This window comes from Thunnus maccoyii, chromosome 12 (genome assembly GCF_910596095.1).
Source record: "Thunnus maccoyii chromosome 12, fThuMac1.1, whole genome shotgun sequence".
Classification (NCBI taxonomy): domain Eukaryota; kingdom Metazoa; phylum Chordata; class Actinopteri; order Scombriformes; family Scombridae; genus Thunnus; species Thunnus maccoyii.
In genome coordinates this window covers 11,912,093-11,935,358 of record NC_056544.1, presented here as the reverse complement: position 1 = coordinate 11,935,358, position 23,266 = coordinate 11,912,093, and the positions used below count along the sequence as shown (strand labels likewise).

The 23,266-nt window shown below is 39.4% G+C and overlaps 4 protein-coding genes across 5 annotated transcripts in view; 1 reads left to right on the top strand and 3 right to left on the bottom strand.

The window, feature by feature from the left end:
• Positions 1-1,568: 1,568 nt before the first annotated feature.
• On the bottom strand, positions 1,569-3,649 carry LOC121908039 (retinol-binding protein 2-like). Its single transcript, XM_042427720.1, has 4 exons — positions 3,577-3,649; positions 2,907-3,085; positions 1,811-1,912; positions 1,569-1,622 (listed from the first exon to the last, which is right to left on the bottom strand). The coding sequence occupies exons 1-4, from the start codon at positions 3,647-3,649 to the stop codon at positions 1,569-1,571; spliced, it is 408 nt and encodes a 135-aa protein (XP_042283654.1).
• A 2,108-nt stretch (positions 3,650-5,757) lies between these two features.
• rbp1.1 (retinol binding protein 1, cellular, tandem duplicate 1) lies at positions 5,758-10,542 on the bottom strand. 2 transcript variants are annotated; one of them, XM_042427717.1, is made up of 5 exons: positions 10,458-10,542; positions 9,282-9,438; positions 8,660-8,838; positions 7,801-7,902; positions 5,758-6,346 (listed from the first exon to the last, which is right to left on the bottom strand). In XM_042427717.1, the coding sequence occupies exons 2-5, from the start codon at positions 9,352-9,354 to the stop codon at positions 6,296-6,298; spliced, it is 405 nt and encodes a 134-aa protein (XP_042283651.1). In that variant the 5' UTR covers positions 9,355-9,438; positions 10,458-10,542; the 3' UTR covers positions 5,758-6,295. The 2 variants fall into 2 exon arrangements, with proteins under 2 accessions (XP_042283651.1, XP_042283653.1); XM_042427719.1 differs by lacking the exon at positions 10,458-10,542 and adding an exon at positions 10,161-10,206.
• An 899-nt stretch (positions 10,543-11,441) lies between these two features.
• On the bottom strand, positions 11,442-19,618 carry nmnat3 (nicotinamide nucleotide adenylyltransferase 3). The gene is made up of 5 exons (XM_042427716.1): positions 19,528-19,618; positions 17,833-17,977; positions 16,091-16,274; positions 14,306-14,391; positions 11,442-12,219 (listed from the first exon to the last, which is right to left on the bottom strand). The coding sequence occupies exons 2-5, from the start codon at positions 17,942-17,944 to the stop codon at positions 11,804-11,806; spliced, it is 798 nt and encodes a 265-aa protein (XP_042283650.1). The 5' UTR covers positions 17,945-17,977; positions 19,528-19,618; the 3' UTR covers positions 11,442-11,803.
• A 4-nt stretch (positions 19,619-19,622) lies between these two features.
• clstn2a (calsyntenin 2a) overlaps positions 19,623-23,266 on the top strand; it is a 170,324-nt gene continuing 166,680 nt past the window's right edge. The window contains exons 1-2 of the mRNA XM_042427715.1: positions 19,623-19,688; positions 23,033-23,234. Coding sequence (XP_042283649.1) covers positions 19,686-19,688; positions 23,033-23,234 — 205 coding nt within the window. The 5' untranslated portion in view covers positions 19,623-19,685. The remainder of the gene's footprint in view (positions 19,689-23,032; positions 23,235-23,266) is intronic.

Here is a 23,266-nt window from a genome sequence, read left to right as displayed (position 1 = left end):
TCATATACTGTCAATGAGGAGAAAATGGAAAAAGTCAAAGTTAAAAGAGAAGGAGATGAATAGACATAGACTGGAATAACTGTGATTTTCTTCATGTAATATGTTCTAAACGTTGTAGCACTTTAAGATTCACTGCAAATGAAGAGTGCATTACAAATTAAATGCATTATTATTATTATTATTATTATTATTATTATTATTATTATTATTATTATTATTATTATGTTTGGCAGATGCTTATTCATCTGGGCTATTCTCTTTTTCAGGGATTTATTGAGCAGTGAATTGTTCTTAGAGCTTTGATGGAAGGCACACATTACAATGCATCATGACATGACTTTATATTGCCATTATACCTAACTGAAAATAAACGGCTGCACTTATTCAAATCTAACATCAGTGAGTGAAATTAATTCAATTTCTAACACTACAGAGGTATTTGAGCAGGATGTCATGTCTCCTTTCTATGCCTCTTTTTAGGCTTAGACTCATTTTCTTATTATAACACACTCTGTGTTCTTCACAAATCAGTTCATCTTGCTGCAATGAGGAAAGGGTTTTTAAAATAAGTTGGGTTGTTAATAAAGAGTAAAAGAATAAGGTTGGTATAACATAACCAATAGAAATCCCAGAGTGACCTCTGATCTCTGAGTGACACACACAAACATTTATAGGACCGTTTATTATATTATTATAACCCAAATGTGCAGCATCAATGCAGAATTGGCTTGATTACAAACAGCTGTTTTTCACCTCTTACAACAAGTAACAGCATATGTAGACCGTAGAGAGTGAAGAGAAGAGGGATGGAATGACTAAAATGTACCTAACCTACCAGCAATATTTCAAACATGCACTCTCAGAGTATCCTGCACAGTTATAGAATAATGACAAACAATTTGCACATGGTATGGATTTATTTAAAAAAACAAAACAAAAAAACCCAACAAGGATTAAATGTGTTGATTCATGAACTGATCTAAAATGTATTTTTGTACAAGTACAAGTAGTAGTATCAGATGCATCAACTTTTGCAGACAGAAAGTTACACATCACTCAAATATCTTGAATTGTAGTAGATAAACTAGGGGCTAGATTTTTGCTCATTCATGTAATATGAGCAGAGATTAGAGGTGTCTTAACTGAGGCTTAGATCTATTTATGTAGTGTTATATTATTATATCACATCTCACCTTAAAGGATATCACCATATATTTCCAGCAGATGGCGATCTTAATCTTTGGTTGATTAAATACACAACTTTAGTAACAAAAATATGTTGTTTTTTTTACCATGTGAATTATATTGCAAAGTGAAAATTATACTCCTCTGAAAGTCAGTTGATTTTGTGAAGTATGGAAATTTGTGACTACACACACATGTGGTCACTAAACCATTAAAAAATGCATTTGTTTTTTTAGCCGCTACCTTGTGCAACAGAATATTGTCCTTATATTGCTGTTAGACATATTAGTGATAGGTTTGTCTATATTTATACACAACATGTTATATTCTCTGAAAAGCACCTTTATTCTTTATGCTCATAACTTTGGGAAAACAGGAACATATTATTCTTTTCTCTTGAACACCTGAAGACAAACCACATCTTCACACGTCAGCTCCTGTGTGTAGAGAGGAAGTGATTCTGTTAATATTATTAATAAGAGGGATAATCACTGAATTTACAGTGTTAAAACTGATCATACAGTACATGGCAGTCACATAATGATCCTGCACATTTCTATTTTATCTATTAACTCAAATTCTGGTTCAAATCTTTCACAAAAACTCAAAAGTACTGTGAACCCACCAAGTAGAGTTTGTCCCCTTCAATCCAGTGTTTCCAGCCACGGTTGGCCTTCTCTCCTTTCTGGGTACACACCAGCTTGTCCCCCTCCCAGGTCACCAGACTCTACAATACAACATATAGTACATTCATTAAACAATATACTTCATTTATAACTCAGTATGTATTTTTTATTAGCCCCTTAAACTGCTTGTTCTCACCTATTTCATGACTGCTTTTATCTCTCATCAGCTCCCTTTTTCCTACATATTAATGTGTCATTACTGCAGCTGTGAATGAAATCAGCTCTTAGTGTAAACTAATCATATGTGCTCTTTTTGTTCAAACAAAAATTATCAGTAAAAGTACAGTATTTGTCATCTCCCCCATTGCTTGATCAAACATTGGCTCAGATCCCCAGGCGGTGGCCTGATAGTTAATTATTTTGTACAAGTACTTTATGAGAATAGCTTTCGCTAGGTGGAGGTGAGTCTAATATTCACTCACCTTTTAGCTCTGTTTTTGTTCTCCACTGACTCATTAGCTCTTTAGCAGCTAAATGCTTCACTATATTCACCAGCTAATCACTAACTTTGTCTGTCGTTTGGTACTGGTCAGGTAGAGCACCATGGGTTTTTTTTGAGGTTTTTTCTTTTAACTGAAATCAGCTGCCTGTGGTTGAAAATGCTGCTATGAGAGTGGTGAGAGTGAACCAAAACAGTAAAGCTGTGGGCAGTAAAACCAAAACACTGAGCTGAAAAATGCTATCAAGTGCTGTAAAACTGAGGGGAGCTGCAGTCGGGCAATACTTCTTTGCGCATTCACATGTTTCACATAGTAGAAGACAAGTATCCATTGTTAACATAAAAAATATTGATTAGGCGAGAGGTTCTTTAATTTCTGACCATCTACACAATACTGTTAGTTGCTTTAGTCAGTTTTTAGCATTAATGTGAGAGAAACACACACCAACACACAAACTGTTGTCATAACCATATTTAAATACTCTTTTTCCATTGTTACAAGCAACAAGAAAAATGGGAAATGTTGACTCATCAGACAAACTATTAGTGCTCTTGACACTTCTTGGACTCCATATATTTGAGGTCTAGTCTACTACCTTGATGTTTCTGTTGTCTAGTCCCTTGGTGTACTCATCAAACTCCACCCCTACAGTGAAAGAGAGCTCATAATTCCTGAAGGTGCTCAGTGTTTTGAACTCAAACTTGTCTCCATCTTGGACAACCACTTTGGTCTGAGATAGGGAGATTGCGATTTTCCGTGTTGCAAAGTCAATATCTGGGGAAAGAAACAGAAAGACTTGATTATACAATGTTTTCAGAACAGTCGGGTCAGAGTGCATAAATAATATTTTAACAAGAATTGATAATTTAATGTGGCGAGATCAACTGATTTCTATGTTTAGTCTTGGAGTATACTTTTTTTCTGGAAATTTTTGTCCATGACTGAAAAAATATGTGATTGACTATAGCATGATTTCAAAATCAGAATCATTTTTGTATTTGTGATGATGGTTGTTGAAAACTCAATAATCTGCAGTAAAATTGGTGCTTTTATGAATCAATTTTTGCTTTAGCTTGAAAGCAGACAAACAGTAACAGAATGACAGGAACACTTTTAACAGAAAGATTGAGAGAGCATGAAATTGGATGATTTTTTTTTTACTCGTGCAGCTTGTCCAACACATCTCTTCACAACGTAACATTATGAACACATAACTAAGACATCAAAGTCAAAAATTAAACCCACTCAAATAAAATATTTCTTACTCAGTGTTTTCAAATAATCCTCAAATTTGTCATTAGTTTCCAGTATCCATTTCCCACTGAAGTCTGCAGGCATGGTGGCAGCTGGTGACACTGTGGTCTGTAGACTTTAGACAGTGTAAGGAGGGGGAAGGTGCAGGGTGTCCTCCTGCTCTTATATGAGTCAGGGGGCATGAGGGCGGAGAACTATTGATAAGTGAGTTTATAGGTTAAAGGGGATTGGCAGGGGCAGTTGTTTTGGAGGGGGAGGGAACGGACTCAACCTTTTCTTTCAGTCTTTGCACGGTCATCAGGGGAGGTTACTAAGGGCATAAGTGCACATGCCCACACCCACACACACACACACACACGCACGTACACGCAACACCGTTCACTCTTTCTCTCACATGCATCTATACACACAGACACATGCAGAAACTATAGTGCCTGTGTGAACTTTGCCATGATGGTCAGTGTACAATGTACAGACAGGGGAAGCTATTTTGTAACATCTACCAGCACAGTCTGCTCTGTTTGATTTCTTCTGTGGCAAACTCAAATACTAAACCCGAATAAACTAAACCTCAATGAAACTTGAAGGTTAATAAAGTTCAACTTGTCTTGTAGTAAAAATACAAACAAATTGATATGCAATTTCTCAATTTTGTGTTCTAAATAAATGTTAAAGACAGCTAAGTGAATTAAAGATTCCTTCCAGACATGTTTAAAGACATATAAATGATTTGACATATAAATTGAAAAATCTAAAATCTATAAACATGCAAATATTTTTAGTTTAAAGTTATGATCCTAGAGATTTTCATCATATCCAACACAGTTTTATTATGCTATTTATCACTAGCATTTCCTCTGCTATAGCCATTAAATGTGCTTTCACTCATTAGTTAAATCACTATATAGTAGTTTGCATTGTCCCTGGCAAGGTTCACCATACCCACACTGGATTTAAATGGCATGCACATGCACAAGGGACTCACAGAACCCTTGTTTCTGTTCAGAACACATTTCCTGCCCCCGGTGATCAATACATGGGTCATTTCTGATGGAACTGTGCAAGTTGTATTACTGACTTGTATCACTGAAACATTCTTGTGAAAGCGTTATCACCAGTAAAGTGGGCACTGGATACAAGATGTCTCCTCCTTCACTTAAAAGACCATTCAGTATGTGCACTTCACATTTCCACATTACATTTGTTTTCATATTGGACCACGACTGGCTTGCAAAATTGTTGCAATGTCACAAAATAACACTAAATAACTTGGAGGTACATGCCTTAAACCCAGATTTAAGGTGAGCACAGAGAAACTTCCCCCCTCCCTACTGTATATGAATATGAAAACAGCCTTGTAGTGTCAAATTCTACACATACATCATTCTGAACGGTGAAGGTTAGGCAGCACCAATGAGCAAAACACATATTTGAGCAGACTTGAAAATTAAGCAATGACTGAAAGATTCTTGAGCGTGTTGAGCTGTTCGTCTGTTGATAGTCCATTTTATTGAGAATAAATGCAAATGCTGATTTTACTCTGGCGTCACACTCTGTTTCGGCCCCTTCCTGAGAGCATAATTTTTTGGACCAGCCAAAGCGAGAGCAGGGAGAGATCAATAACAACCCCCTGGGGAACCATAAATAAACAGAGCCTGCAGGTAGACGCTGGGATGGTGGCAGGGAGTGAATGCACAAGAAGCAGCAGGAGGTAGAAAAGCAAGGCGAGCAGCAGCAGCAAAGAATGAGCAAGTGAGTTGGACTGCTTCTATAGACTGCCCAATTGGTGATGGCAATGCACAAAGTGAGCCGACAGATTAGCTGATTCGGAGCACAGCGTGGCTCGAGTTCTCTGGCTGAAGCTCCGCGGGCTTCTCTTCACTCACTCTAATTCTCAAGTAGAGAGGCCCTCAAAGGCCTTGTGCATGTCTGGAGAAGCATTTTCAGATAAAAGGAACTTCTAACAGTAAGTCTATTGGCCTGTGAAATATCAATTAGTTTCAATGGTCTGTCTGGTTGTATGATAGGATGCTGACCTGCCATACAAAACATTCACTTTTCCAGTGAGTCTGTTCAACAAAATGCAGATACAGTATATAGTTTAACTACTCAGGAAAAGACAAATGACATTATTGAGCACTGTTTCCTTTATTGATTGATTCATTTTACTATCAATGGCACAGTCCCAAAGGAGTGGGAGGGATATATATACACACACACACATTGTATCTGATATCTAAGCATCAGTAGCAAAGATGTTTACAGCCCTCAACCACACTCTTCATCCTTTTCCTTTCTGTATATCAATCCACATTTAGAGAACTTAGAAGAGATGAACTGTTTAACTTTCTGTTCTCTTCACTGCATCCATAACCTTCCTCCCACCCGGACTCTCAGTGTGGCTCACCATCATTAGATCAGCTACACCTAGCAGTATGCAATGCCTCCAACACATCTAAACATGTTAATCAAAGGAGCACCCACCCTGAGACAGATACACAGTGTTACATTTTGGGATATAACGTAATAGAAACGCTGCCACGCCCCTTTGAATTGGCTTTGGCAGAGAAGGCAACCGTCCTGATGGATGTACAGTAAATCTGTGTTTGGTGAAAATAACATTTATAGTAGAAAAGCATGTGGGTAGATGCACAGATGTAGGGATTTGTCTGGTGTCTCTCTGTGAGCCAGTGTCAGCTGGGGTAACCGTCTCGTTCAACAAGAGGCAGCTTAGGACTTCTTGAAGACCTGCTTGGAAACAGCTCCTGCAGCTCTCAGCTCCTGCAAACAAAATACAATTTGAAGTTTTTAGATTACTCAAGAAAGAAACAGGAATGACCAAGAGGTGAATGGCAACTATACAATATATTGTACATTTTTAATTGATTCTATATGTTAACAGAATTAAAGAGAATCATTTTCATTATTGATCGATCATAAGCCCTGCTCCTTTCCCTCAATGCTGCAATCACGGCTGAGTTAAGATGACCTGAAAACAATCTTGTTGACTAAAGACTTAGCAACAGTAACTATGGGCAGGGCGGGCCGAGGATGGATCAAGGATGCACAAACATTGAATGAGCAGTCCTCCAAATAATTCAGGACATTCTTAATCATTTCTAATCCAGTTCTACAGTTTGTTGTTCTCCTGAGTAAACCACAAATCTACAAATTATAAACTTTTCATGGCCATGTTTTCAGATTTGTGACAACATATATTACAGATGATCCAATGGGTTGTAAAATGTGTTATTTAGCTTAAGAAGTAGGACAATTTCCTCAGTGCACAAAGGAAAACTGAAATATTCAAAAGCACCAACATTGGAGATGCATGGTTTTCACTGGACAATCGCCTTGCATATACATGCAATACATTTTCTGCCACCAGAGGCCACTGCTGCTCTACATTCAAACGCTCCACTGGCTCTGGGGAACTTCTTACTAATAACCAATTTCATGGCTGCTGATTGAAAACATCTGTTGGCATCACTTAAACCAAATAATTTGGCAGATTATTTTTGCTTCGCTTTGATAGCAGTAATCACACAGAGGGAAATCTGATAATGCTGAGCTAATGAAAATGGTAATGGGCTAGTCATTACTTTAAAGTCTTTTCAGATGCTAATGCTTTCATTACAGGCCACACTGGGCCACACTATGAATTTCACAGTGGAGATGTAAAAAAAAAAAAAAAAAAAAAAAGTTATTGAAGTCCCTCTAACAGAAATTAGATTCGGAAAGTCAAGATAATAACATGGCTGAGGCTGATGTTGATATGCACTGGATGACTGGAAGTCTCAGTTCACGATGACAGAGAGAAAATGCCAAATAAATGAGTTGCAGAAAATTAACGGCTTTTCATTTCACAATATATAAATAACTTTTTATCTCGCATCGTCCATCAGTCTCTCCGTTTGATCTGGAGGGAACTCTTGAGGATCAAAATATGTGTTTCCCTTTGAAACTGTACCTTTAGAAGCTGTTCCTTATGTGGAAACAATAGGATTTATTTGCCTGTAAATGAGTTACATCCATATACATGTAACGTACTTATCCTGTGTGCATGTGTGCCTCACAGAGCTGAATGTTACCTCTGCTGGAGCTGGTGGGCTAATTCACACTAGAGTCACACATATGCAGCGCACATATAGAGCTGAGAGGCATTTTTTGGATATGGGTCAAAGTGTCCAAATTGTGTACATTAATATTCATGGCAGGAACTGATGTTTTCTTACCAGATGAAGCTCATCTCCGTCCACCCAGTGGGTCCAGCCTCTTCCTTCAATCTCTCCCTTCTGCACACACACCAGCTTGTCTCCCTCCCAGGTGATGGTGGTCTGGGGGTCACAGGTCAGGGAGAGAAACATGAATGTTATTATAACACATTATACATTTATTTAATGCTATGGATGGATGTTTCCTATCATATCTCATAGATTTAAATGTATGTAATATACTGAGTTGAGAGGCTCAGTCCTCCTACACCCCTCTTAAAAATAATTAAAATAATTTCCGATAAAATCAGCACATACGGACGCATGTGACCTTCTCTCTCAGCCACTCTTTAAACAGCTTATAGCTTATCTATAATCAGCCTATCAGCATACAAAAAAAGGTTTTGTCTGGGGGAACAACAGATAATCTTTGATCCTATTCAGTATTCAGTGACAATCTGATTAAATAAATTTGACTGATTTCTTATTGCAACACTACAGTTCTTTCCCTGCAGGATCTGACACATCTGTCTTCATTAAATAACACCTACCTGTATAATCAAATCAGTTATTCCATAGACAAGGCTGTGAAAAAGTTTGAGGAAAGTTTTGTAAGTAGGTAGGTGTGAAGTTTGGTATAAAATGGCTGCATGACACCACACCATATGCTCATTACAGTCTGGAGGTATGCCACCAAGAAGTTTATACACACCAGGTTTTGCACCCACGGAAGATGTGTTAATGCCACAGGTGCCCACTCTCTCTGGATTGTAATGTAACTGTAGTATCTAAGTGGTTTAACAGGTTTTTCAAATGGGTAAAAAATTGCATTGCAGCATATATACATTCATAAAACCTCCCGTTGGTCCGAATTGCTCACCATGCATTTCCTGTCATCCACCCCAGACAGATCCTCCTCAAACTCTTTGCCCACATAGAAGTCCATGTTGTAGTTTTTGAAAGTGCTGAGGGTCTTGATGATTATGTGGTCCCCATCGTGGACGATGTCCTTGTCGGGCTTCAACAAGGTGGCGATTTTCCTGATGGCAACGTTCACATCTGTGACAGGTCCCCGAGGGAAGATGGAAACATGAATAAGAAGAAGAGGACAGTGAGGAGTTGGGAATATTAGAGCAGTTTCATACACATAAATATATGTCCAGTTTTTAGAAATTGAAACTGTTAGATGCATCTGTACCTATACAAGTCTGATGACTTAAAAAAACAGTCTGGTATTCCTAACAATAGTCTATAGTTATATATAGTATAGTAATTTCCATTTCCCTCATTATGGTGGAAAAACCATATGAGATACTGTGAACTGCATAATACCAGATGACTTCATGTACCACTGGTGGAATATTGCTTCTTTATGATTACTGGAGCATTATTTCCATTGTTTCATGATATCAAAACTATTATCAAAATCTTGATCAGTTTTGATATTTGTAATCTAAATCAGACATTTTCACCTTCTTCTTAAAAATATCCAACAAACTCACCGAGAGCCTTCAGGTACTCCTCGAAGTTATCATTGGAAATCATTTTCCAATATCCATTCAGATCAACGGGCATCTTGGCTGTTTCTTTGCTGGTGTTCCTACTTCCAGTGGATGAGGAGGTCCGCTGTGGATGGCTACTTGTGTCCGAGTGCAGAACCTGCCGTAAAAAGCCCCAATTTTAACCGAACTCGCTTTAATCCGATTACTTGCCGGGTTTCACTGCCTCCCACCTCGCTCACTCCATCCACCCTGTGTAACCCCACAATCCGCACCACGCTTTCCCTACACATTGTATACTGGGAACACATGGCCTGCATACATACAATACACTTGTGTGCTTTATCTTGCAGAATGCTTACTCTGCCTATGCGGGATTAGGATGAATATACTTCCTTTATTAATGGACAAGGCGCACTTCTATGTAATTCCACGTGTGGCAGATTTGGCCTGTTGCTCCTGTTGTATAAGATGAGGCCTTTTTTCAATTAACTTTATATTATGGGGTGTATATCATCATGCAGAACCAACATCAGCCTAACGGAATAAAACTCGCACAGAGATCTATTAAGGCATTGATCAGGCTGTGAATCAGGCTGAATGAAGAACACAGTGTGAGTAATATTCACGGTATAAAAGCAGAATCACCTGAGCTGAAAATGATCTCACAGCCAGGAACAATTAAATGTTGCACAATAGGCCTGCCACATCTTTTGTCTCGCCTAAATAACTCAATTAATTTGATCATCTCTCTTTCGGGCCAGCTGCAGCCAACACACTGTCTAAATCCTTTCTGACTGGAGCGCAGACAAAGACGCACGCACACACACACACACACACACACACACACACACACACACACACACACACACACACACACACCAATCTTTCAAAGGATGCCAGTCAGTATCACAGTGGCGCTTTCAGCCATTGGCCTCAGTGAGAAAACACCTCCTGTAGCTGAGCAACTGTCAGGATTACTTTAAATCCTTTGGTGGAAAAAAAAACATACAGGCCTCGCAGACACACAGTGTGGATGATAATGGGGGGAACTGAATAGATCCGGAATGAAATGCTGCTGGGAGGCTGTTAGAGTGCAGAGATCCTCCCGATGATCTTCGTATGAGAGGAAATTAAAAACAGGAATTCAGGCCCTGGTCAAGGCCATCGCTACTGTACCTGTGGGGGTCATATCCTCTGTGTTTTTTCAGAGAATTTGGGGGTTTTTAGTAACCTGGTACTGAGGCCCCCCAAGGCTTCATGTGGTTGAATAAAATATTGACATGGAAATCCGTGCGCATGGATTAATAAACCGAGCGCACTGGTTGGCAAACTGTGCGCACGGATTAATCTTCTGCTCTGGCCCGTCCTGCTCTTTGTGATCACCTATGCTGTTTTAATGCAGCCGAATTCACGCTTCAGTTGTCCTCATTTACATATTTTCGTCTTTCTGTTGTCAGATAGTGAGTGATAATGAAATTTGATGGCGGCTCATACATGCTGGGCTATGTTTACCAGCAGTCATACCAAGCTGCTGCTGCAGATAAAATCATTTTATGATCACAACACAGCTGCTGTTATTGACAGCAGCTGGATTTCCATGTCAATGTTTTTTTCTACCACATGTAACCTGGGGAAATTACATTTTAACAATTGGAAAATATCCAATATAAAATAATCCCGGTAGCCTAGAGGTTAATATATAACTGCAAAGTCTCTGCTTCAGTTTACTTAAATACACATAAAGGTAAAACCCTAAATGTCTTCATTGGTATTTGCTGCTTTAACTACATTTCACAACTGCTTTTATGACAAGATTTCTCCTTTGGAAGTGCTTTTTGACCCTTTTTTTTGTCTGCTTTCTGAAAAGATTTGATCAATTGTTTGTTCATAAGATTCAATTTTGTATTGCCTTAGTTCTTATACTCAATGTCAGACATCGTATGATTGTCTGTCTGTCTTGATAAAGGACTGTGAAAACACCAGGGACAATGGTGAAAATAAGTCCAAGACTTTATCATTCAACCCCTGACAAAGTCTGATATGTTGTATTTCTTGATATTATAATATCAATAAACCAAAGCCAAATATTTTGAGTCTGGCTATGGCTCTGGTTTGTGATTTTATACAAGCAAGGAAAAAATACCAGTCAGACAAAAACGCTCCAAATATACAGGATTTTATTTCCATTCATCAGTGATGTGCAATGTGAAAAACTACATAGGATGGTAAACTTTCAAGAGACACATGTTCATTCATCTCAGACTGGCATAATGATGAGGCTCAGGATTTGCAACATGTCCTTGATTCAAAACATACCACAGAACTGTGCAGATGTCTCCTGCTTAAAACAAAACACATTTAAGCCAAACATGAGTTTCTTTGCAGATGTTTGCATCTGTATCACACTGCAGTCCAGTGGAAGTAAACAGAGCTTCCGGTCATTGTAGAGAAGCACTGATCTGTGACTGAATTTCCACTTTAAGGGTTTCCATATTCAGCTGAATGCTGCAGCAGTCTGTCTGTCAGTCATCCAGACTCTTGGCTGGCTGTTGTGCCTGCTTGGTGAGCGGCCTCAGCACAACGCCTTTATTCTTCCTCTCGCTGTCCTCGGTGTAGAGGTTGTGCTGTTGAATATATTCTATCACAGAGTCTGGGATCAGGTATTTCACGCTCAGTCCCCGTCTCAGAGCCCGCCGCACCTCTGTGGCGCTCGTCTCATTCCTCACCCATTCCTTCACCTGATGAATGTTTTCTCTGTGGCGTGAAAGGGCGTCCGACTCATGTACGGCCCGCTCTGGCTGCAGACCCCCTCGACTGACGCAGATGAGGCCGAAATGCCCGGCCACCTCCTCCACGTGGTCATCCAGCCACAGGCCAGGGATCTTGAAGGTGTCGAGGAAATCTGCTCCACACAGGAGCTTCAGCTGGGGAGCAGGGCCTGAGAGAAGATGTGGTTTAATAGTCAGGCTTTATTCTAATATTTTTGAGAAAAGCATCAAAATACATATGAATAAGAGGCTACATGTAAATATGTTGTGATGTCGGATCTTTTGAAGCTGAGAGAAGTGTTGATATGCAGCGAGGGGCCGGAGCTACAGCTCAACATGATCTGATTTATTCTGAATATGAAAAATGTCCCATGAATAATATTTCTATTTGAGTTAGTTTATGATACCTGTTGATATAAATGCATCATAAAAATAACAAACAACTTGTCACAACCCTGAGTCCTTGTTATCATCAAAATGTATTCACAAATGACACACATACACAATTTTCACATTTCTAGTGTTTCCTTCTCCACCAGACTCAAAATATGTTACCCAAAAATAATCATTCAGTCACTAGACTGTCCACTCCATCCTTGATATTTCAGTCTTCATTCTGTGCTTGTTTTCAGAGCAATTATGATGGCAAAGAGTGACATAATCCTCAAGTGGAGCTAGTTTTGAATACATGGAAACAGTCCAGTGGGCGTTTGCCAGCTGGCTAGTCCACAATCAAGCTTAAAAAAATAGGAATGCAATAAAAGTACACACACTGCCTACATGACTGAACTGTCTCCTCGGAGGAAGCCTTGACTTTTGAAGAGCAAATACAAAAGTGGAGGCAGTGGTGATGTGAATGGCAATGAAAAAGAAAAAGAATGAGTCTGGACGTGGCAAATAACAGAACATGACTAAAACTGACTTATTATTTCTAGAAATCACACCATTTAGATATTCATCGTGCTGAAGGCTAAAGCAAAGCATAACATCGCTGATTACTCGAGCTGTTCAACATCCATATGGCTCTACATTAAATGAGCTGAAAAGGAGAAAACTAACGAACAAACACAGGCATTTTTTTTCTTCAACATGTCAATCATTGCAAACAAAATTCAGATTGTATCTACTTGATCTCAGTGAAGTGTTGTGCAGTGTTGTAAAGCAGCAAACACATATCCCTGTAACTGATTTTGCTAAATCATAGATAATCCATGACAATGTTCCTGAATTCTGATTGGCTATCTTCTAGTTATGCAACAACCGTCATGCTCACAAATGTTATAGCTATGCATTTGTGAGTTCATCCGTCCTATGAGGGCACACAAACACACACACACACACAAGGTCTTAAAAGTTGCCTATTAAAACTATCCCTAATACTCCTTAACCACCGTTAGTCAGGACCACTGAGCACTATTAGGCTTCGACTTTGCACGTGTTAAGAACAGGCACATTATATAGGATTGATGCAAATCCTTGACCCTCACTCTGTTAGGGGGCTTGTTAAAGATGTGACAAAGCAATACGCTGAAGAAAAGACTTTACCAAGAACTGTGTGTTTTATATAGTTACAATGTCATCATTATACAGGCGCTAATCTCAAAAGAGTCTACAGCCATTTATTTATGTGAGGCTACATTTACACACAGCAAATGACAACGCTAACATGCTGATGTTGTTTACCATTTGCTAATTAGCACTAAACAGTACAGCACAGCTGAGGCTGATGACAATGTTATTAATCTAACAGGTAATTTGGTCATAAAAGTATTCTACAAATTGAAATTTTGACCTGATGATGATGATAGATGAAAAGTAAAACTGGTGACAGGGTGAGTTTGTGTGCACGAAATTTCATGGAAATCCATCAAATGTGCAGACAGAAACCGGCTGCTGGTGCTACAGGAAAAGTGTAGCGATCTCCAAACTCATTAGGATTTATCCTCCAGGAGAACACGAATGTCTGTAGAAAATGTTGATAGTAATCCATCCAGTAGTTGTTGAAATATTTCAGTCTGGACCAAAGCGGTAGACCAAGCAACAGAACAACATTACCTTCCCTCCAGCTACGCCACTAGCCTGGCCAAAAATGTAATTAATGTCTATGTCTTAAATTTCTAACCACGCTGGAACACAAAATGCAAAGAAGAATTAATTCACGGCGGATATTAAAACCAAATACTAAGGCCTGAAAAAAGTCAGGGGTCAAGGAGTTTCTCAGCTTATCGTAAGTTCCCAAGAGTGAGAAGTTCTTACTTGAGAGGAGAGTGGAGTTCCCACCGGAGTTGCTGTGAGTTCCTGTGCTCTGCTCATACTCCTTTAGAATACGCCCATAATGATACCTGTCCAAAATACCAAAGGTGTGAGAGAAGAAAGAGAGTTTATTCCTTAAATGTTATATATGGTAATACACAGAAATATCCTTTCTCATTCTGATCTTCAGGATTTCTCACTTTATCTTCAGTTATTATCAGTAGCTGGTTGTTTTATTGCATTTACTCAGAAATACTACTTTTTTAAGTACTCATTCATTATTTAACTTGCTCGATTCATATGCTTAAGCCAACAGCATTTTGTGATTAAAACACAATGCCAATAATTCCTTATCAAACTGAAGTGACTTAGACAAAAAGACAGAGAAGAAAGCATGAGTTACAGAGGAACTTAGAAAAAAAGATGAATGAAAAACTTTACTGTTATGAAGTAAAGCCTCTTAAAGGTGTTCTACTAGATTTGTGTGTGTGTGTGTGTGTGTGTTTGTGTGTTGGGGAGTGAGATGACGTGTGACGTAGCCTGCTCACAGCCTCGGGACAACAGGCCACTTCATGCCTTGATCAGTACCCGTGTTGCGCAAACACGGCTTAGAGACGACCAGCTGTGGGGGGGGTGGGGGGGGGGGGGGGGACACTCATAAGGGGATTTGTGTGTGAAATGGGGAGCAGGGAAGGAGGAGAGTGAATAATAAAGTGGAAGAATGATGCAAGTGGGAGAGACCCTTTTAAAATGTGCCCAAATCTTTTAGCATTTATGACTTACTATTTCACAACACACAGTATGGGGTGCAAATAGCGTATTTCTGTACAGTAAACTCAATACTCCGATATTCTTTCACATTCACATCACAGCTCCTCTGCCTGCCTCTCATCACCCATATTTATGTCCCGGACAACCTTTTACGACTACATCTCTCCCACTCGGCCAGTGAATTAAGCAGCCCGTGCCCCCAATTTCACCCCATGAAAAACCCAGACCTGACATCAGTCAAGTCTGGCAGCCCCGAAAAGACCACAACCTCGTAATTTAGGCTCAGGGAACATGGCAACACTGTGTTACACAAACAGTCGAGGTTGGCTTGATGCAGGACTGGCAGGAGCAGCGTAGAAGAGTACATCCCAGTGAATTGTACTGGTAAAACTACAAAAAAATTGGTTTTATATCCTCTTAAGTATGAAGGTGACGAGAAGAACCATAAAGAAGGCAATGAGTTACGCTGCAGTGGCCCTGTTGTTAGACTTAAAGAAATTTTTATCTTCCAGTACATTAAAAGATTGTCATTGACGGGGACAGTTTTGGTTATAGCAATTCAAGTTTCAGCTGCTGTTGAAACGGCAAGAGAAAGCCTTTATGTGTAACGCACAGTTACTCACAGCTCAGTAAAAAGAAATGAAGAAATGACTTTCTACAGTATATTACACTTTATATTAAGGTTGGAATCCATTTACTGGCTGCACATGAAAATTTAATCTCACAGTATCTGGTCACACAAAGCAAAAGCCTTTATTCAGTGAAATTTGATAAAAAGTAAATCTCCTCTCTGATTAATCACTGGAGTGCTGTGAATTATGGATGGACGAGGAATTACTGACTACAGTTATTATAAGCAACTTGTGTAATAGTGGATGTCATCATCAGTTGAGGTGCGTCGACAATAGATGACAGCAAAGGTTAAATTAATCCTACACTTTAATGCATGTTCTCTGAATAGTAACCTCTTACAAACAAAACAGTTATAACTGTTTAACAACTGTTGCTGTTTTGTACCTCATAGTGACCACCGTCTCCGTCCAGTCTGGCTGCTGGCTCTCCCATTCGTCAACCGTGACCCAGTTGGAGCTCTGCAGCGCCAGCTTTGCCATAGCAATTCGGTGCTTAGCCAGTACCAGGCCTTGCTTTCCATAGCCGTCACTCACTGGAGACACAATGCCACCCACCACCTGGTACAGGCCTGAAGGGAGAGGAGATTAATACAGTTTTTCTGGGTCACGACAGCCAATACAGAATTGGAATATGAAGCAGCAGATACAGTGATCTCTAAGAGATAGTGATGTTAATACCATTAGTGCTTTGTCAGCTCTCAAATTGGAGAAGTGCTGCAAATGCTAAAATTGATCTTTTTAATATGGGGAAATGAAAGTGCTTGATAATGACATGAAGTTATCAAACTATGACATAACTTGTGGCTTATCGTTTAATTGATATTTAAGATTTTAGAAACTACTTTCAACTAATATTTTGAAAATTTCAGTTTTCCAATCCAGTAGCACATTGTGCTAATCATAGTGTTAAAAAGGGTAAATAACAGATTGATTTGCAACTGCAGCACAGACATTCATAACAGAAGGATGAAAACAGTTAATGTATGCAGCTTACAGTATTTTCTAATGGTTACACTCAAACTATTCAGCTGATTCCTTATAGGTAAGGGGTCAAAGGGAACCATAAGAGCCTTATTTATGTTCCTACCCACTGAAATGCTGCAGTGTGCATATACTCATAAAGCATCTTAGAATGAAGGAGCTGATTCATGACCAGTATAACACATTAAAACCATGTGACCAGGCTGGTATTCTTATTCTGATCAGCTTTAGGATGTAAATGGGCCTGAATTTATATAGGGAAACTTTGTCTGCTGACACGGCTGTTACATGGACTGTGTGGCAGCACATGTCAAGACACGCAGCCGGGCCGAGGGTGACTGAGTTTTTTCTAAACCGGAAGAAAACAACACGGAGTTCATTGTAGGTCTCTGCAGCATCAGAAAGTTTAGCATGTTTGTACATTTGCAAACTTAAGAGAAAGTGAATGTTTCCTTTCTTTGTTATTCTTGTTTGTGACAATAGTTCAGTCATAGACTAGAGTGCTTTAATCTGCGATAATTGATTTTTTTTACCACTGGGGGGCAGAGGACTGATCTGAAAAACAAAGCCCTGATATGTATAAAATTAGAATGGCTAATGTGTTAGCAAGGAAATTCCTACTTTTCACATCCAAACCTACATCTTTAGCTCGCTGGTTGTTAAGACTTTTTTCACCAGCTACTGTAGTTTCCACCTTTGTCTGTCATGTGGTGCCAGGCAGGTGATGTACAGTAGGTTGGAAAGAGGTTGTTTGCTGAGAACAGTTGCCTGCTGTTGCTGAAAATTAGGTTGATAAGAACATGTGAACTATGCAGTAAATTTTTGGCCCATAAAATAAAAGAGTCTAAAAGGGTCTGAAAATGTCTTCAGAGCTGCAGAGTTGGATTATAATTCTCTGTAGCTTCATCACTGTGAGAATCCTATTTCAAGATATACATTTGATCCACTGCATATATAATTGAGGAGCTTTATTTGACATCATCTTATCAGAACTTTTACAGGAACTGCTTCGACCCTGAAGGTTACTTGTGGAGTCAAATAGTGCATGCAAAACAGCACACATTTAAAAAGCAAATGCAGATCTTTAGCACGACACCTTTTTCATTTCATTTAGCCCTAAACCTAATTTTAAACTTTGGATCTGACCTGTGCTGTGCATGTGGTCTCTGGCCAGTTCAAACAGCCTCATGTGCTGGTTGGTGATGGGATTAAAGGAGCCACAGGCCAACAAGACTAGTGGAACCCGGCGGATGGCCATCCTAGTTTAACCCCAACACCGCAGTCAAAGAACCTTGGAGAAAAGGAGAGGGAGAAGTCATTAACTGTATTTATTGTCGGAGTCAGATGACGGGGCACAAAGCTGACAGCACTGAAGGAAGAGTTCTCCTCTTGAGTACTTTATATGAATATAGCTGAAAATCAGTTTGTAATCATAATTACCTGGAGCCATGTTGTAACATTTTGCAGAGGTTTGCTTATTTGTCATTTGTTGGGAGTTTTTATCCCAAAGCACTTCACACAACTTTAGTATAGGTGACCCCAGTGAGAGCCAAACCCATAACATATACATTCCCGCCCATTTATCATGAGGACAACCAGCGTACCTAAATACTGGCAAGAATAAATGTGTTGGCATTTTGCTGGAGTCAGACACTGGAGGAGGGGAACAACTGCAGTGGCATTTTGTTTTAATGGGTATATATGTGTGTAGATGGCCTAGAGAGAAATTAACACCAGACACATCATCATCTAATGGTACACATTAGTTGGAGAGATGGTTGCCTCAACCAGCCACTCTAACAGGTGTCGCTTTAAACTTCTAGTTGGTTAGTTAGTTACTAGGTTAGTTAAACAGTGTCCCTTGTTTATGACTAATCCAAGGATTTCCTACAGATTTTGTATGTTGGCCTTTGCTCATCTTCTCTGTCAGGCTAAAACTAAAAGTACTGCATTAAAAAAGTCCTTCAGGCTATTGCGTGTGCACAGATAACAAGTAAATGACAATGGCTGCAATGAAATAAGTGGCATCAATATCTTGGATAAGACAATAAACATCAAGACTGAGATTTCTCAATAGACTGACCGCTATGAGGTCAACTGACTGAGATGTCTTTCACTATGAAGCACAGATATTAGGTCTGGGATTAAATAAATAGTCTCCAAATAATGTCCTAATGTCAGAAACAAATTATTACTTAACAAATTATTCATTCATAAAATGAGATGCCTCACCGAAAGGCCAATGTTGAAACTTTTTCCTATGTGGAAGCTTATTTATGCTACAATCTTCTAGGTTGTATTAACAGTACAAACATCTAAACTTTTCCCTCTTACAACCACCATCAGTTTTGTTCTCTATTCTTCACTCATTTCTACAATATTAACTGTAAAACGATGTATCTACATAATGCAGGTAACATCTCATTGTACTGAGCCAAGTTTTCAATATTGTTGCACTTGCACAGTGTACATCCCAGTTTGTAGGAAGCTAGATAATTGCTGAAGGATGTGGGAGGCTGTGCAGACGACAGGTGCAGCCTCTGTGTGTCTTTTTATTGCTTGAGCCGACGAGACATTGAGTCGACGTCTTCTGACAGCTGTTAAACAGCGCAATTTAATTCAGAGGACAGCGTGACAATACCAACGACGTTCAGTAAACGTCAATAAATGTCTCCCTTGACATTGAGCAGGCAGCTAACATTACTTAGCTTGTCCGACCAAACTACGTCAAAGGGACGTTTACAGACTCGCATGAATCTGTAAAACTGAAAGGCAGTAACACTCAAAGGCTAATACAAAAATGTAAAATGCTTAAAAGTGAGAGATGAATAATTTGATTACCTTTTCTCTCATTGTTGCTACTTGGGTGCACGTGTCACACTTATTCCCCTCCGTGGATCTGAGGAGCTGCTGCTCGATGGTTCCGCAGAGAGAAAACCCGGCTGAAGTGCGACCCCTGGTGGAAGAAGATTGTCCTGAGCAAAGTGACGGAGCTCTCCATGGTACTGAAGCACACTGTACAATTAACTGCCTGGTCTTTCTTTTTTTGTTTTTTAAATGATAATTTTATTATTTTTTATAATATCAACAGAACCCATATCAGCCTACATTAAGGCCTAACAACATAACAGCAACAACAACAAAAAATCAACTCAAAACTGTCTAGAAAAGTCATGCTCCACCCCATATATGTTGTCTTAGAAGACTTTAGCCTTAAGTCCCATCTGTCTATACCACATCGTGGCAGTAGGAGGAGAGTCCTTTATCCATTTCAACAGAATGCATTTTCTTGCCAAAAGTAGCAGTTTATCATAAGCTGACCTTTACAGTGGCACCTTATCAAACACCTACATGCTCCTGGTAACCTTTCATTCCATTGTTGTTAACTGCTTGTCAGATGAAAAGGAGAAGCTTTGTCAAACACTAATTGACTGTCTGTAGTGCAACCAGCAACTGGTTACAAAAAGGTTGTGCTGCAAATGGCTTTTCCAATAACTCTTCTTTGTCACAGACGAACAAGAATAATATTGAGAGAATGTGAAGGTTCAAGGAAGTCCTTTGGTGTTTTAGAGACCATTGGCATGTACCACTAGAAAATAGAACTAACTCTGCCCAATAAGGACAGTAATGGCAAGAGGAATTACATAAACGTGCATGCTGTATGTGCTCGCACAAATAATTCATTTCATATTTAATCAGCCTATTTCATAGTATTGTGACTATTGTTACTGTCAGTACTACACCCAACAACAAGCTGTTGGTTAGGCCCTTTGAGTATCAGGTCTGTACAGTGGAAGCTGGTTTCTGAGTCCTATCTTTCAGTGTCATTCATTCGTGCATTTCATTAGCAAGATTAGTGGTGAACAGAAGTGTGGATGCATGCATACATGCCTGTTTGTGTGTGTGTGTGTGTGTGTGTGTGTGTGTGTGTGTGTGAGGAAACAATCATCATCATGCTTCTAGGTTGAAACTTCAGATTGTTATTCATTCGACTGCTCAGTCAGTCTCAGTTAAAATCCACAACTGCCCTCTGTACCAGCAGAAATGAATTTGTCTTGTCCAATAATCTGTGATGCCACACCAGTGTTGGTGCAGATAGAGAAAAAAAGAAGACAGCATCCAGATTAATTTTCTGTAGATGGAGGAAGATTTTCTGCTTTGGTATTTTTGTGGATAATTCTAATGCAACATGAACTTGACTTGAACTTTAATTTTAATGGAGTCTAGATGCCTAGATATTATGTTCTGATGGCATCTCAGGTAAATATCTTGTTTCACTGTTTTGTTGGTATGAAAAATACTTTTCCACATTGGCACACACAGATTATACTATCTGAGATCTTAGAATTTAATATTTTTATATTCACTGCTTTTCTTACCAGTCCTTACCATTGTGAGGATGCAATACCTTAATAAATGAAACCGTAATAAGATTAATAATTTAGGAGTCATAAACAGTTGAATAATTCATTACTCATAAACTGTTTGGGTTTGCTGGAGGATACAGTAGATGCTGGAAAAAGTCAAAAGTCAAAAAGGCAACCAGCCTAATCCATATGAGAAATATGTGTTATGTTGAAAGTAAAATGTGCGTCAATAACATGCAATACCTAAGTAATGCCACTGTGAAATGTCCCCTGTTCTAAATGATTGCTTACCTGAGGACTTGGCTGCAGGTAGTGGAACAATGTGCTCCCTAATGCATCTTTCCCCCTGCTGTAACTTAGCTGCCACCAGCCATGGAAACAGCCAGTTGGGAGTATGTGTGTAAGTGGCTGCGTGTACATGTAAATGTGGTCCTGCATGTTTTTCTCTGCATTTGTGTGTATGTGTGTGTGTGTTCTATCTTTGTTATCCTCTTAACTCACTTGAGGTCTGCCCCCTCTCTCTAATCCCCAGAACACACACCCACACCCAACAGACGAAGGAACAGGGGGAATAATTGAAGAACATACGGCCGTTAGAGAAAACCAGTGATTCTGCCACAGGGTGTAAACTGAAAGACTCAAATCTGTGAGGGGGTGTATAGCTGTGCTGTTTGGGCTCTTGTTAGGAGGATACAGCTGGAAAAACATCATATTGTAGCAGCTGCTTCATTCGATTAGAAAAGGAACATCGCTGTAAGAAGATGCAAAAATCCACAGTTCATATTACATTAAATCAAAGTGACAGATTTTTTACATTTCCCAAATGCCTAGCTAACACAGGCAACTAATGGAGGATAACAGCTTCATAAATTGATATAAGGATACACATGGGTTACCAACTTGTCTGAATACCGAAATGGCCATTTAGGTATTCAGGTGTCGCACCTGTTATACCAGTCAGTCTGAGATCAAATCTGATCTTGCATTTTCATTGATATGATGAGGAAATGTCAAGCAAAATGAGTCTGAAGGTCAACCAAGGGATTGGGACACTAACATCTAAGCATCTAAGCAGTCACAAGAGAATTAACACGATAGAAAACCAGAAAAAAGAAAAATATATCTACACAGAATTTATCTTATCTTATGGAGAAAAAATATAACTTTTTGCTTGAACTTTTCCCAAGTAGTAGACTATTGTAGTAGTGCTGTAGTACACGTTGTAATGTGCTGTAATACACATCGTTTTGCTTTAAGGGGGTCACAAGCCAGAGGAGTCGGGAAACACTGATTTAGAAGCTGTTTCATGTGTTGAAAAACTTGAATCACAGAGGAATTAATGTTCCCTGTGTATGGGTGGTATTATGACCCCCCCTAGCTACCATAAATCACTTCACTTTGGGGATGTGTGGTAAGCTTCTGGTGCCTTATGGCTTGGGGTTTATTGAACTGATTGAATAACTGTAGCTGTATTTCTGTAGAGGAGTGCAATCACTGGGAGCAAATTCTCCATTAGCTACAGCAGCTCTTTCTTGGGGTGTCAAAATCACCCCCTCCCCTTTCTTAACACCAAACTCAACACATTCACACTCATCTCAGACAGATCCCCCTACTTACATCCCCGTCTTCACCACTTGCTCCTTCTCTTCATTGGTCTGAGGGAGCTGCCTCATTAACAGTCAAGTTAACCCAATTAAGCCATACTGATACCGGAAAATAAGCTATTTTCTTCAATATAAAAGTGTAGTATTAATAGTAGTGTATATAAAAACTTGTTTCGAGGCTTCCATAATCATTAAGATGTGACAATACGATTTAAAAAAAACATCTAGTATAAATATAGCGATGTTTTTGTACTCGTATTTGACGTTATATAACAATAACAGTAGACAGAGTTTTATCTTGAAAGCATATAACAGGAAACTCCTCTTCATTTACGCTGCTCTACTGACGCCCTCTCTCTCTCTCCCTGTTCCCAGTTTCCAGTGAAGGTCTCTCTACCTGCCGGGCTCGTTGAGAAACACCCTCGCGCTGAGGAGGTGATCCAGGTTTTCAGAGGAGGAGAGGACGGGGAAACATCACCCGGCAACACAGCTCCGATAACCATGCAGACACTCGGGGTCCCTTTTTTGCTGTTTTCTGGGCTTTTCTGGGGCCACTCCTGCGCTCTCGGCGGAAAAGGTAAGGAACATGAAAAAGAAAAAAGATTTTGG

Coding starts and splice junctions, on each gene's coding strand:
- LOC121908039 (XM_042427720.1), bottom strand. CDS start 3,649: ATGCCTGCAGACTTCAGTGGGAAATGGATACTGGAAACTAATGACAAA. Junction 3,086..3,576: donor GGATTATTTGAAAACACTGA/GTAAGAAATATT, acceptor TTCTTTCCCCAG/ATATTGACTTTGCAACACGG. Junction 1,623..1,810: donor AAGGGGACAAACTCTACTTG/GTGGGTTCACAG, acceptor CTCTACACACAG/GAGCTGACGTGTGAAGATGT.
- rbp1.1 (XM_042427717.1), bottom strand. CDS start 9,354: ATGCCCGTTGATCTGAATGGATATTGGAAAATGATTTCCAATGATAAC. Junction 8,839..9,281: donor GGAGTACCTGAAGGCTCTCG/GTGAGTTTGTTG, acceptor GACCTGTCACAG/ATGTGAACGTTGCCATCAGG. Junction 6,347..7,800: donor ACGGAGATGAGCTTCATCTG/GTAAGAAAACAT, acceptor TTTTGTTTGCAG/GAGCTGAGAGCTGCAGGAGC.
- nmnat3 (XM_042427716.1), bottom strand. CDS start 17,944: ATGGCCATCCGCCGGGTTCCACTAGTCTTGTTGGCCTGTGGCTCCTTT. Junction 16,275..17,832: donor AGACCACATGCACAGCACAG/GTCAGATCCAAA, acceptor CTCTCCCTTCAG/GCCTGTACCAGGTGGTGGGT. Junction 14,392..16,090: donor GAGACGGTGGTCACTATGAG/GTACAAAACAGC, acceptor TATTTTGGACAG/GTATCATTATGGGCGTATTC.